The following is a 14720-nucleotide window of genomic DNA, read 5'->3' as shown; positions in this document are numbered from 1 at the left end:
ATTAAATATTACTACCTATACTAAATATTCTCTAAATAATATATCAAGTTAAATATCTAATTCACTGAAAACACATGATCCTAAAGCATGGATCATGTGGAGCAGAAGCCATATTTTTAAGCAATTGTGGATGGAAGATCATAAATTCAAATGACACATCTCGGGATATATTAGGATCCAACGTCCATCGATATAAAACGATCACAACCGTGATTTTTCATCCTCATCCTTTTATGACAAGGGTTGTTTCGTTATTTCCAAAAAATAAGGGGTAAGTTCCGAATTCGGCCAACGAGGCTACGACGATAATTTGGGAAAGTTGAGGGGGGGTTTCAAAATTATTCTCCAAGCTCAGGTTGGGTGAATATGCCACCATGTCTCCCTTTGCCCTTGTCAAGGTCCAAATTGTACTTCTCATCTCTCACCACATTCAACACTTCTTCTTGCTCGGCCAAAAATTAGCACATGCACAAGTCATCCATTAAATTTGGTACATGCATAACAAAACGAGTACTCATAAGTGTATGTATAAATCTATCTAATATTTACGATTTTATGGTACGAAAAATCGGGTGGGTTGAGTTCTTGGTCACTCTTTGATTGATCGGCCTACTAAAAAAGTGTTATAATCGATCGCGATGTTGTTACGCTTGATGACTGATTCGAAAGAGTCGTTTTATCTGATTGAGTTCATCCATGTCTAAAAAAATTAATATATATTATAATCATGAATTCGATTATATTTTTGATGGTAATGAATTCGATTATATTTAATATAAGATAAAATCTCGATTTTTTTTTTCAAAAAAAAATTTCGAGATGGGATATAGAAATGGTGAAGAGTGGGCTACATACCTTTGAGGAGTTTGGCTTGATGAGAGGTGATGGTGGCAGCAAAACCACGAATGACATTGTATGCATATATCATCGCATCTTCCGCCGCCTTCTTACTTTTTATTCCAAAATAAACAAATTAACTCGTTTTAATTAATATTATAATAATTTTTTAGTATTTTCAATTTTATTTTACCATACAAAAATTATACCATTAAGTTATCAACCATACGTATAATATTTGAATATACAAAGTCCCGTCCCGACGTGATCGATGATCGATCCCACAAGCATGCGTGGACATTTGCTCGCGTTAAAAAAAAATATTTAACGTCAAATTTTTATTATCCGCCTAATTTTGAAATATTAGCTAACCCCGGCAAACAAGAAAGTGGATAAGATATGATAGTCATGGAAATCAACCTCGGAAAGACCGAAGACAAAATTCTGAGGCAACGTTCCTCGGGACTTTTCCCTTTAGTTGTTGGTTCCGACATATACACTACATAGTTTCCGTGGTTGGTGATTCTCAGCGGATGATGGAGATCGAGCTTCCGATTTTGCAACTAAAAATGCCAATTGCAACCCAACAAAACCAAATAAAATAATCACACCACCTTTCGTCATATTTTCCTCACTACAAAATGAATTAGTTTTTTTTTTTTTTTTTTTTTCAACTCACGTTGTTGCTCTATGTATTTAATTATAAGTAAGTCTCTTGTGAGACGGTCTCACGAATCTTTATCTGTGAGACGGGTCAATCCTACCGATATTCACAATAAAAAGTAATACTCTTAGCATAAAAAATAATATTTTTTCATGGATGACCCAAATAAGATATCCGTCTCACAAAATACGACCCGTGAGACCGTCTCACACAAGTTTTTGCCATATTATATATTTTTATTGAGGTTTAGTTATGTTTTTTTATCTTTCCTTTTTTGGGATTTTGTTGCATTAAATGAAAGGGGTGTTTGGACTTTATGTTGTATTGATGTTTGGTTTCTTTATTGCTATTTTTATCGGGGGAATCAAGTGGTTAATGAATTTTTGAGTTAAAGAAATGAAAATTAAACGAGGGAAATGGAATTAATGAAGCAACATTTGGCTGAGACATTAGGGGAATTAATTAACATTTATAAATGATATATTAATCGGATTTTAAAAAGTTTTTTTTTAATTTTTGGATCTAGCGGTGAGTTTGGTACGTAGTTACAATCTTGACTCTATAACATCTTAATCATATATAATTATATTATCGTAAATATACGAATCACTACTGTTTTCATCATTTTAGAATGTTACAAAACATGTGTGTCTAATTTAAATCGTCTTTTTGTCTTCTAATAGGACTAGTATTTGTCCTAAATATGATTTCCATATGTTACGTATTTTTAATTCTTCTCTGACTTCATCGCTACAACAAAAATGATTTTTCGCAGCGTAGAAATATGCCTTTTGGTGCGGGAATCACATGCTGCACGATTAATTTTTTTTAAAGTCGTATGTTATTGACAGGGCGCAATGCACGTTACAGAAAATAAATGCAACAACTCAGCAGGTGAGCTTGGCGGAGAAATGGTGAGGGGAATTGGACAACTTTCTATACTTCGTGAGTGTAAAATTTTAGGTTAAAATATTAATAGCGTACATATGATGTGCACTGTAAAAAATAATATTGGCGGCGTATATTTTATACACGCGTTATTTATATAAGGTTATATGCAGTTCATTTATAGGCGCATGCTGTAAAAATAATATATAGAGCGTGTTTTTTATGCACGCCGTTATTTCAGTAAAGTATCTTCAGCAAATCTTTAACATGTACATCAATCACTCTGTCCTTCTCAGGATCAAAGTGTCTCTTTTTTGCTTCACATGGTGAGATCTCGGAAGGATGTTCAAGTGATGCTCCGCTATCAGGAGTGAGATCCCTGTCAATTCCTGCTGGGACCAGGCAAAAACATTAAGATTTATTTTTAAACAATTTATCAAATTAACCCGAGTGGATAAGTCAAGGTCTCGGGCCACCCGGATCTCCTTGCCTGGCCCAATCTCCACCACCTCCTGCTCTTCCTCTGCCACAAATTGTACATCTCCCTTCTCCACTACCCTCTCCATCTCCCCACCACTCTGAACTTTCTTCCCTTTCTTCTTCGCCCTCTTCTGGTCCACCCGGACAGCCTCTACATAACACTTCCGGGAGGAAGACTGATCTCCCCGGACTTCTCCTATTCGGTTTTCCACTGAGAATTTAATCTTTTGATGATAGGTGGATGCTACAGCCCTTAGCTCGTTCATGGCCGACCACCCCAAAATTATATTATATGATGACGGGGCATCCATCACAGTGAAAGTAGCCATCACCATCTTCTTCAGCTCCCTGGCACCCAAATTCAAAGGCAGAACAATCTCCCCCTCTGGATAAACAGCATGGCCAGCAAAGCCAAAAAGTACCGTGTCCATAGTCTCCAGCTGATACCCCTGCAAATCGATTTGTACCAGGGCATTCCTTGAATATAACATTAACAGAACTGCTCGAGTCCATGAAAATCCTCATAATTTCATAGTTCGCTATCCGGGCTTGGATCATCAGGGTGTCATTGTAAGGAAGGTTCACACCCTTGAGATCCTCGGGACCAAAACTAATAAATGCATCATTCCTCCTTACTCCATGCACCTCCATACATTCCCTCCTGCCTCTTGACTTCCTCGCCCAATTGGAATATCCGTCCGTAGAGCCTCCAGATATCATGTTGATTACCCACAAGACAGGGGGTGAGGTCTTCTTCCTCTCACGCTCTGGCTCTCTTCTTCCCCTCGAGGCACTTCTAGAATCCTCCCGAGTACTAGGCCCCGGCTACCGAGCTGTCCAGGGAGGGAACCTCGGCTTCTTATTAGGTTGATTGTGTCCCCGGACAGGGGACGAGACATAATCTCTCTTGAGGGTTTTGCAATCCTCCGTGTTATGATAGCACACCTTGTGAAGGGTGTAAAATCCTTTCATCTCAGGCATAATAAATTGCTAAGGTGGGGGCAAGTCCCTACTACACTCTTGGACCTCCCTGTCCCGGATAATCTTCAAGGGCACATGTTGAGAAAAATGCCTCTGGTAATTCCTTCTTGATCCTCTCTTTTCGGGCTTAGATGCCCGGTCTCCCCTTTCTCTTCTCCCTGCCTCTCTCTCTGCTTATGTTCTTCTTCCATATTAATGTATTTTTCCGCCCGGGCCAGCAAATCCTCGAAGTCCCCAGACACCTTCTTTGTTAATGAACGAAAAAACTCACCCTCCTTCAACCCTTAGGTGAATGCAGTTGTCTTAGTCTCGGTGGCACAAGTGGGGACATCCATGGAAACTCTGTTAAACCTTCTGATAAAAGCCCTTAGGCTCTCTTCCGGGCTCTGTTAGACTTTGAAAAGACTAAATGCAGTCTTTTTGTACTTTTTCTGCTACTGAAATGGTGTAAAAACACCTTCTGGAAGTCCTCAAAAGAATGGAGACTCTGAGGGGCCAGTCCCTCAAACCACCTCTGTGCCGAGTCAACCAGAGTAATTAAGAACACTTTGCACTTGATTCTGTCAGTATAGCAGTGCAACATGGCCATATTCTCGAACCTGGCCAGGTGTTCCTCGGGGTCTGCGTTGCCATCATAATCTTTAACTTTGGCAGACTTGAAATTACCGGGAAGAAGTTCCTGGACTATAACTTCAGAAAACGGGCATCCCTTAATAACTACCCAGGAACGACTCCTACCCTCCATCTGCCCCTCCAACATCCTCATCTTCAGCCTCAACTCTTGCAACTCCTCTACCACAGTCGGGGACTTGGACCCAACACTCGACTCTCTTTCTTCCCTCCCTGCTTCCTCCTCCCCCACCTCCTGCTTTCCCTCATGTTCTCTTCCTGCATGTGTAGCTTGATGAGAAGCATCATTCCGGGCTACGACTTTTTCCACTTGTTCGGATATAATCCGAGCCAACTCCTCTGGGGATAAGGTAATGACAGGGGGAGGCCCTGTAGGTGGAGGACCACCACCTTGTCCCGAAGTAAGTGCACCATCTCCAGGAGCCCGGGAAGTGTCCTGATTAGTTCTTCTGATAGGAGTCATATCAACGTCTTAGACTCAATTCCCCACAGACGGCGCCAATGATGATATATGGGTGAATCGGGTATAAGATATGTAGGCAATCCACCGGATGATGAAGATAATTTTGTGTTTAGGAAATTTGAGTAAGGATAATGGCTTCAATTAAGACCTGCAAACAAGGAAATGAACTCGTGAATGAGCGCCAGAGGGGTGTCTGGCATGGCCACTCCGATGCTTAAGTCAGCAGGTGAAGAAGAAAAGCAAAGTAGTTATATATGTGATGATATACGTGAAATGCTTAAGAATTCAAAGTTCCAGAATCTGTAAATGAGAAATTTACCATTCTATTTATAGGAGGATATCTCATCATTACCTTGTTTTCAATTCTCACATGCTAAGTATGGTAGGGCATCTGCCCATACCCTGTGCTTCTTATGGCTTCTCTAAAACGCCAAACCCATGCTATTCTGACAGATTAGATAGCTCATACCGATACACTCGAGTGTGATGCGCTTCTCGAGGTAACCTGGGTAGAAGTTCCCTGGAGCTTGCATGAGGGCACATGCGCTCGATTGCGGAAGAAAATATCCCGGGCGTCCCCATGCCCGGCTACTGAAGAAGATACTCTGCATATTGACTCTGTTTTGGGATATTCAATTAGTATTCCGGTTCATCCATGACCCGGGCCCTTATGAGAGTATTATGGATGTTCACATAAACTCCAGTATGTCATTTTCCTCTTCTTTATTACATTTGCTTTCTGCCTCATATTCTTCTTCCCCAACACTTCCAGCTGCACCCATGCAACAATCCAAACTCCAGGTCTCACATGATTTCAATATTTCGTTAAGCTTCAAACCTCTAAAAGTACGTAATTTATTGCGAGAATTATAATTAATTTTTTTTTAACTTTGAGTCATGCTACAGTATTCCAACCCTGCCAAATAAAGTGGCAATATATATATATATATAAATATATATCTTATATAATTATAAAAATAGTGTAACATCCAAGTCACAATCTTATATAATTCACAATATTCCATGCTTTTCATTGTCATTTGTATTAGTTTTCTTCCGATTTGTTTATTAATTTATTATTATTTTTATATACTACTTGTGAAAAACACTCGTTTTTCAATTTATATTTTTATTTATTTAAATATATAATTGCAATCATTTGATGGAAGTTTTATTACAAAAACATGGTTTAAAAAACATCATAAATTAATGATGAATATAACTAACTTTGAAACTCTTACCTTGTTTATTTTAATTTTAAAAAAAATTAGTATTTGTATAATTTTAAAAAATAACATTTTTCAATATTATGAGTTCGATTTTCTCTGAGAACACTAATTTCCCGGACAAATCTACCGTACATGATTTAACTAGCGTAATTTATCTGATTAACATGATTTGCAAACTATTGTGTTATCTGAAATTTACCGAGTATGCACCGAAAATTAGGACCCTTTGGTTCCATTTATATTATCCACAACATCACTAAAGTAGAGAAAAAGTTGTGTAAGCCTCTCCCCAGCAAGCTCCTCTAGATCAAGATCAACAATGGCTCCGACTCCTACAATATTCAACAATAACAACGTCCAAATCCACTCCGACGAATCCGAAGCCGCCCCGACATTCCGGCCGCCGTCGTCTGCTCGCCGGAACATTATTCCTTCATTCGCAACATTTAGCAGCACCACTAGCACTACTCCATGTACTAGCCCTCCCCATTTCAAAGGAATCCCATTTTCTTGGGAGAAGATCCCCGGAATCCCCAAGTACCAAGAATCCCACAAGAGTTCGAAATCGACAAGGAGCCTCCTCCCTCTCCCTCCGGCCGGGAACTCCGTCTCCGCCGCCGCCGCCACGAAGAATGATCCATTTCTCGTGGCTCTAATGGAATGTTCCAAGGATGATCATGGCACAGATTTGGGCCATTTCTGGAAGGGTAGCTCCAAGAATTTCATTACAAGGACTCTGAGCGACAGGTTTGGATTCATAAGCATGTATGGCTCTTGCAAGAGAGGCTGCGCCGTGTCGGAATCCGTTGTTTATCTGCCCAGATCAGCACGATCCAGTACTTGATTAAAAGATCAATGGTAGTAATTAATTACGAAAAAATCTATGTTTTATGTGATTATCTATCAGTTTAAATGTTAAAAAAAAGCATAATATAGCTCATATAGATGATCAATATATCGAATAAAAGAAAAATCAATTCTCCTTTTCAAAAATTTCTGGGCATTTTTCGTCGGTTGTGAATTATTATGTATTAATATAGGACCAGTCGAAGTGGCTCGTCTGTAGTTTAGAAATCTTTATTCGAATTAGAATATATAAAGTCAGAAACATTGTTAATTAATGTATATATCTATGATTCTGTTTTTGTAATTGACTGCATCATGTACTGAAAATTACGGTATAAAAAAATATTATATCGGTAACTAGCATAGCGATCATATCGAGTACTCAAATTTTCGGTATACCGTACTGAAATTTTCAGTATATATAACTAGCATACCGATTATCTCGAAATTGTATGGTATACCGAGATTTTGGTGCGATATCGATATATATCGAAAAAAATCTTATTTTTCTAAAATTTTATAAATTTATTGTTTAAAAATATTGTATATTTTTAAATTTTTATATATTGTTTCCGTATTCCGATATATATCAAAATTTTCAAATTTCATACTGTTATCGCATCGAAAAATTCGGTATCGTTACCGTACTGTACAGAAATCTTCAATATATCAAAAATTCGATATTTGTTCTCTTCTTTAATTATTCGTTTGTTGATATATGTATATATATATATATATATATATATATCACGTGAAGTTATTTGGAAGATTATCCATGTGAGACTTGCAGTTGAGTTGAGAAGTGTTCACTGTAGTAAGTGTGAAGGAAAATAATATAAATTTCCTTATATTTTATTTAATATATATTATTAGAAAATATCAATAAAATATTTTTTTATGGACCCAATTAAGTGTTTATTGTTTAAATCCGAAAACTTTATAGTGTCTTTTGTTATTTTGTTTCCTTGTGAAATTTCAATTGTAGTTTTTTATATTGTTTATCTTGCAATTTGACATTTTTTTTTACGTGGTATTGATGTGTCTAATGTCTAATGTCATGTAAACACTTTAATAACAAAAAAAACTAAAATTATTGTGTGCAATAATTGCCCATGCTTGGTAGAGCGATCGAACCGTGGTGCTTGAGCAGCTGTGCGGTTTAAAAGATTACTACTAACTATAACTTTTGGTAAAGTGGCAACCGCTCAGTCCTAAAAAATGATAAAATAAAATACCAAAATTGTCAAAAAAAAATGAAAAATATGATATCGAAACTCAATTATGATTAAAAATAAAAAGGACGAAAAAAGTAATTTTTCTTTTTGAAAAGAAAAAACTCCACGTTATTATTACATCATTGGATAGCAGATAGATTTTACAAGTATATTTAAATTTACACGAATATTATTTCTTTATTTTTAGAGTTGTTAACTCTTGAATATCATATCTTAAATATGTTGGAATATATATTAATTTATAATCTCCATGTTAAATATTCATTATTTTTAAAAATGGTAATATTCTTTTTACAAGGTTTGAAATTAGGAAAAATAAATTATGCTCTTAAAGGATATTAGAAATCCACAAACACTATTCTACTGTAATCAATTATTTATATCCCACTTTGCAGATATTATCTTTCTACGAGTATTTGATAAATTATTAGGTTAAGAGTAAGTGTTTTGTGTCTTACGATTTTTAACTGTGAGATGAGTCAACCCTACCGATATTCACAATAAAAATTAATACTTTTTCATGGATGATCGAAATAAGATATCAGTCTCACAAAATACCACATGTGAGTCCGTCTCACACAAGTTTTTGTCTTAGGTTAATGCAATAGTCTCGAAATCACGCCAGTCAGTTAAATCATATTATGTAAACATGTTGAAATTGGGAAGAAGAATCGAACATGTGATCATTGTTAAAATGTTCACTTGTTTCATTAACTCGAACACATATTCGGAAGCTGGACATTTGCATTATTATTATTTTCATTTAGAGTGTGTTTTAATGTCGTCAAACAAATTTAAAAATCATGAATTTTAGATTATATAAATATAATAGAAAGTTTTGACTAACATATCCCAATACAAATTTAAAATGAGGCAAATTTTGAATATTATTCTATAATTACATATAATTTTTTTACTTTATTATTTTGTTTGACAGAGACCTCACCATCCTCGCTCGCTCACCGTCAACGACACTACCAAATATAATAATGAAAATAAGATTATATATCTTACATATAATGAATTTTTTGAATAATTATTACATAATAAAATTTATTAATTTGGTAGGGCCATATATAATGAGAACAACACAAAAACTCTGTAACGGTGAGACATATATTATATTTGAGTCACTTATTAAAAGTATTATCTTTTTATTATAAATATGAGCAAGTTGATCGATCTCATGAATAAAGATATGTGAGATCGTCTCAAATAAATAATAGAAAAATAATAAATCATATTTATTATTTTTTAATATTCAAACTATTTTTTAATATCAACAAAATTATAATTACATTAATATAATATAAATAATACAAATAAAATATTAAACAAAATTAATTAAATTACCTTCTTAGACGTAAATATACGGAACTTGTAATAATATCAACGGACGATGCTAATATCTGAAATAAATGACAAGTATTATAAAAAAAAGTACACAAAAAAATTACTTCTTAATATATAATTATAATATTATCGACGAAATTAAACATTACATCTTCGTATCTCTTCAAATGAAATGTACGATAAAATCAACAAATAATATTAATATATGATCGAAGTAGAAAAGATGGATTTTTCACGTATAAATCGAATGAAAGAAATAAGTTGCAAGAATGAATATGAGGAACAATTATTTTCGACGATGATGGAAAGAATACCCGCATTTGTACTTAAAGGAAGAAAACGACACGGCTTCTTAGAATTCGTGACAGTCTTTCACGGATTTGCCTTAGCGACGGTTTTTGGTTAAACCGTTAAACCGTCGCCAATAGCGACGGTTTTGCACAAACAGTCGCCGATCTCCCTTTTATTTTTTTTAAAATCCGTGCCCCCACTTTCTTTGTCTTTTTTTATTAAAAAAAATTAAAAAATATGAATCCGGGACAATAAGTCCCGGACTGTACTAGTTTTACAAAACTTCACAATTTGCCACATTTTTACACTGATTTTATTAATTTATAATATTTTTTAAAAAAACCCCTAAATATGTAGTAGACACGTAAAAAGTGAACTAATATTAGTCGCTTGAGCATTGGAGGAATTTTGCATGGAAACTTCCATATATAATTCTCTATACTTTTCTTTCTTAAAATGATATCTTTGTGGCATTTCATTTGGATAAAAATTTTATTTTTTCTCTCATATTTGGTCATATTATAGGTCATATTATAGGTCAATTCATGCCTTTGATCCACTAATTTGAAACTTTTTTCATTTAATACTTTTTTATTAAAATGATGACGTGACATCATAGTAGTCACCAATATTTTGGTTTCACTCAAGTAACTTTTAGTTTCACATCATCGTCTTCCACAGTCGCATCGATACTATGATGAAAATGACCTAAATTTTCCGAACAGGGGCATAAATCGACTGATAATAGAGGGAAAATTATGAAAATTACATGAGAAAAAAAGAAATTTTTTCTTTGATTTTAATTTATGGATAAGTTCTTGTGATTGTCACTTCAGATTTTAGAACATGAAATTGTTTGTAGAATCTATTTTTTTTTAAAATTTTTTTAAATATACATATCAAGGGATATATATAATTTTCCTATACCTGATCTCATGCATAATAATGGCAATAAATTTTTCGGCTTGTACTTCTGCAACCAAAGATTCGGAGAAATATATAGCAAATCCATTTAAAATTAATGGTTGATGAAGAAAGATATTACAAGCCACCAACCAATTTAATTTCTACAAATATTCCAATTCTTAATGAGAAATTACTTGCATGACTTTACACACACACACACACACACAAAATATATATACTATTGTTAAAATTGAGGTATTAATAGTAACTATTTTGGTCTTTCGTGTCATACAAAATTTCCCCCCATAATATCACTCCTCCATAGATACCATTATTATTTTTAATAGAACCAAAACATAATAAATTATTTGTCACTCCCCTAGCTCAAGGTTATTCGACATCGGCACTGTTCAACAATCACGTAATCGTAAAACAAAAAATCCCGTGTATAATATAAAACAAAACCAGTTTATATCCTCAAATAGGATCATTTTTACAACATAACCTCTAAAATGATAAAATTCTGCAGAGGCGTTTTACAACTTAAAATAAACGTGAAATAGATTAATTCCTTCATGTACCGACTACCAGCCCCAAAACGGGATTTGTTCCTTCCTCTCAACTTGTTCTTCAGAACTCAACCTGGGTGATATGATCGTCACTCCGTAACTGAAGGCTATTCGAGCACATACATATCAAACATATATGATTTTTGAAAAATTCATACCATGCATCATATTTCGCACCACATATTATAAACATAACGTAAGGATATCTTGGCCCAGAGGCAGAGGTACATGCAATGAAAGCCCGGATGAACCAATTTTTTTTCAAAAAATTCATATGTAAATTTTGTATAATTTTGAAATAATATGATATTAGCCCGAGTAAATTAATTTAAAATATTAAAAGATTCTAGAGTTTAAAATTCTAACCCGGGCAGAGCCATATTTCTGATTCCTCCACTGTCTTGGCCTAAGCATCGAGATTTCTCTACTTTTCATGATTTACTGATATCAGTCCTTAATTTTTACTACTCAAAAAAGACGAGACCATATAAGATGTGACGGTGCCGTACTCACAGCTAAATATCCACCTTCGACTATTGCAATGTATCATTCTGTCGGTGATAGAAAATTCAGAAGTGAACATACATACATACATATATATATATATATACACACACATTGTTTCTGTTTCAAACGTGCACAAGAGTAAATATTTATCAATATATTTGACGTCCATATTTTTTTCAGTGAACTTTAGATGTAAAGATAAATATGCAACTTTAGAGACACAATTGAGGTATCATTGGTGGTATGAAATTGTATATTTACATACATGTGTATGTACAGTTTTGATATATTTTTTTATCTATATTGTTCACTTATATGTATATCGTTGAAGTGACATTTACATGTTGGATATTATGAAATACATAAAAATTGTACATTTAATAAACAGTGTCATATCAACATAGTTCAAATAAGTGGACACGGTAGATTCAGCAACGTTTCAAAACCATATATATTTATATATATTGATCTCTATACATCTATTATGAAGAAACATGTGTGCACCATTGATACATTATCTATATATTAAGGCATAGTTTGGTACACATGATAAGTTAAAAATGTGATAAGGATAAGTTAATGATAAATAAGATGTATGATATTATATTTAATGTTTGATATGATTTTAATAAGAGTGATTAAATTTATATATTAGATTGTAATGACAAAATTAACCTTATCATAATAAATTTTATAATTTCAAAGATATTGCTTGAGTTCATATTTCTTATCTGTTCATGCGCCGACAGAGCTTGCATGATTTATTTTTATTTTTTTTTACCTAATTTTATATATTATATAATATGATAATTGAGTCCTTAATTTTGTGAGTCAAGTCAAATATAAATTTTTAAGGTTAATCGAGTGATACTAATAATTTTATTGAGATTTATACGAATCATTTATATAATTATCTCAAGTTCATTTATATAATTATCATATTATATAATATATAAAAATAAATAAAAAAATTTATTTGATTTTAATTTCTACCTACAAGTGAAATGAGAAAACAATATGGTTTAGGATTTTTATATATTGAAGGCAATTAAGTCATTTGTGGTGTTTTTATCATTAGATTAAAATTATCACATCTCATAAAAGGGATATTTTATCTCTATATAAAATTATTTATTACGGGTCCATGATAATATCATGGGCTTTCTAAAAAAGTACTAAACGTGGGATAATGAGGATTATTTATCAATCCCTCTCTTATCATCTTCATGTACCAAACTATAACTAAATGTACAGTTTATGTACACACACATTATTACCAGAAACGTAAGCAAAGTTTAATTTTACAAATAGATAGCATCACCTGATCTTTTTTAAAGATTCTGGTTGACTTAATGCAATGCTTCATATCTTGCGAGTAATATATTTTAATATATTAATCTGTCTCTGATTTCTCTCATTAATTATACATGTTTTGTCATTTTCAATTTATTCATTTATATATTTATTTACTTAATTTCTCGGGTGAGGGTGACTTGCAAATTTTGAAAAATCGAACTATTATTGTTTTACTAGACGCTACAGATTGTTATATAACTTCATTTTTCTAAATTGTACAATAACTCAAATGTCACGATTTGATCACTATCGTAACAAAGTCAATTATTACACCTCAACCGCTCGTATAATTTTTTTTTAAAAAATATGTTTTCGTAGCTTATAATTCAACTCTTCTATACCTTGAGCCGTTGGATTGGGGGTTAGATCAATTATGGCTAGATCTACAGTTAGATCTAATTTGTTTCCTTGAGTTGGTTATATTAACAATCACGGAAATATAATTAACTACAAATTTTTACTCATTAAATTAGTAGAAAGTAATCAGTAATTCGATCCATGTTCTTGTTGTTGGAATGAATTAGATAAGGGATCAAGCAATCTTGCTGATTTTCTCAATCTAATAAACGAGGAGTCTACGATAAAATTGTCAGTCATATGCTTGATCATCAAGTATGAATCAAACAAGAATAAATTTGTAAGAGAAAAATGTATTTTTAGTCATATATATATATATATATATATATATATATATATATATATATTTACTTCTTGGTGATTTTGATTTTTGTATGTTATCGATTTTCATTCTTAGTCCTTCATAAATCTATTCACAAAAGTGGTTCTAGAGCCTACTTTATCAACAATATTTCACAATATTCAAGTAATAATAACAAAATTAAAGACATGTGCCAAATTGACCATAAAGCCAACTTCCCGCTAGATAAAACCTCTCTGCTTGTTTTACTCATTCTCTTGTTCGTTCTCTTCTCTCATACTTGGAAAATATGACTTCAAATATTTTTCATTTATGTATCTGTCTCATATCCTTTCTCAAGTGTTTTGCCTTATCTGGTCTAGAATATGATACATCCTTTTAAGTGTAGGTGCATCCTTGATCCTCAGGGAGATAATTCCCTAGGAGAAGACTCCTTATAGCACCATTTCCTTCATTATCAACTTGATCATTTTGATCTAAATTCTTGGTTCCTTTTGAGAAGTACTGGTTCTTCGGCCTAAAGGTCATGGACTCCCATATTTCTCTTGAGTAACTCCCCTATCAACAAAACTTGATAGTCAACTAATGCAAATTAATTTTTGAATTTTTTGGACAAAAGAGTTTTAGAGCCCTCAAACTTCCTCAATTTAATTGCTGTGTTGGGATGTTGTTAGATGTTTGGGACGTGGTGATGAGTTGGTGGTGCCCTGAGCCTACCACATTCTTCCAATTCTAATAAAAGCAATGAGTTGGCCTAAAACTCTCTGTTTCTGAATATTTTTTCAATTTATTTCATAATGAATCAACACACATCCAACTTGATAAAA

At 33.4% G+C, this 14720-nt stretch overlaps 1 protein-coding gene across 1 annotated transcript; it reads left to right on the top strand.

The window, feature by feature from the left end:
• Positions 1-6491: 6491 nt before the first annotated feature.
• LOC142521268 (uncharacterized) lies at positions 6492-7016 on the top strand. The gene has a single exon (XM_075624497.1). It carries the CDS (start codon positions 6492-6494, stop codon positions 7014-7016), a length of 525 nt encoding a protein of 174 aa, XP_075480612.1.
• Positions 7017-14720: the final 7704 nt, after the last annotated feature.

Source organism: Primulina tabacum, chromosome 12, assembly GCF_025594145.1.
Source record: "Primulina tabacum isolate GXHZ01 chromosome 12, ASM2559414v2, whole genome shotgun sequence".
Lineage (NCBI taxonomy): Eukaryota > Viridiplantae > Streptophyta > Magnoliopsida > Lamiales > Gesneriaceae > Primulina > Primulina tabacum.
Note: the sequence above shows the minus strand (reverse complement) of the source record. Positions and strands in the feature narration are given on the sequence as shown.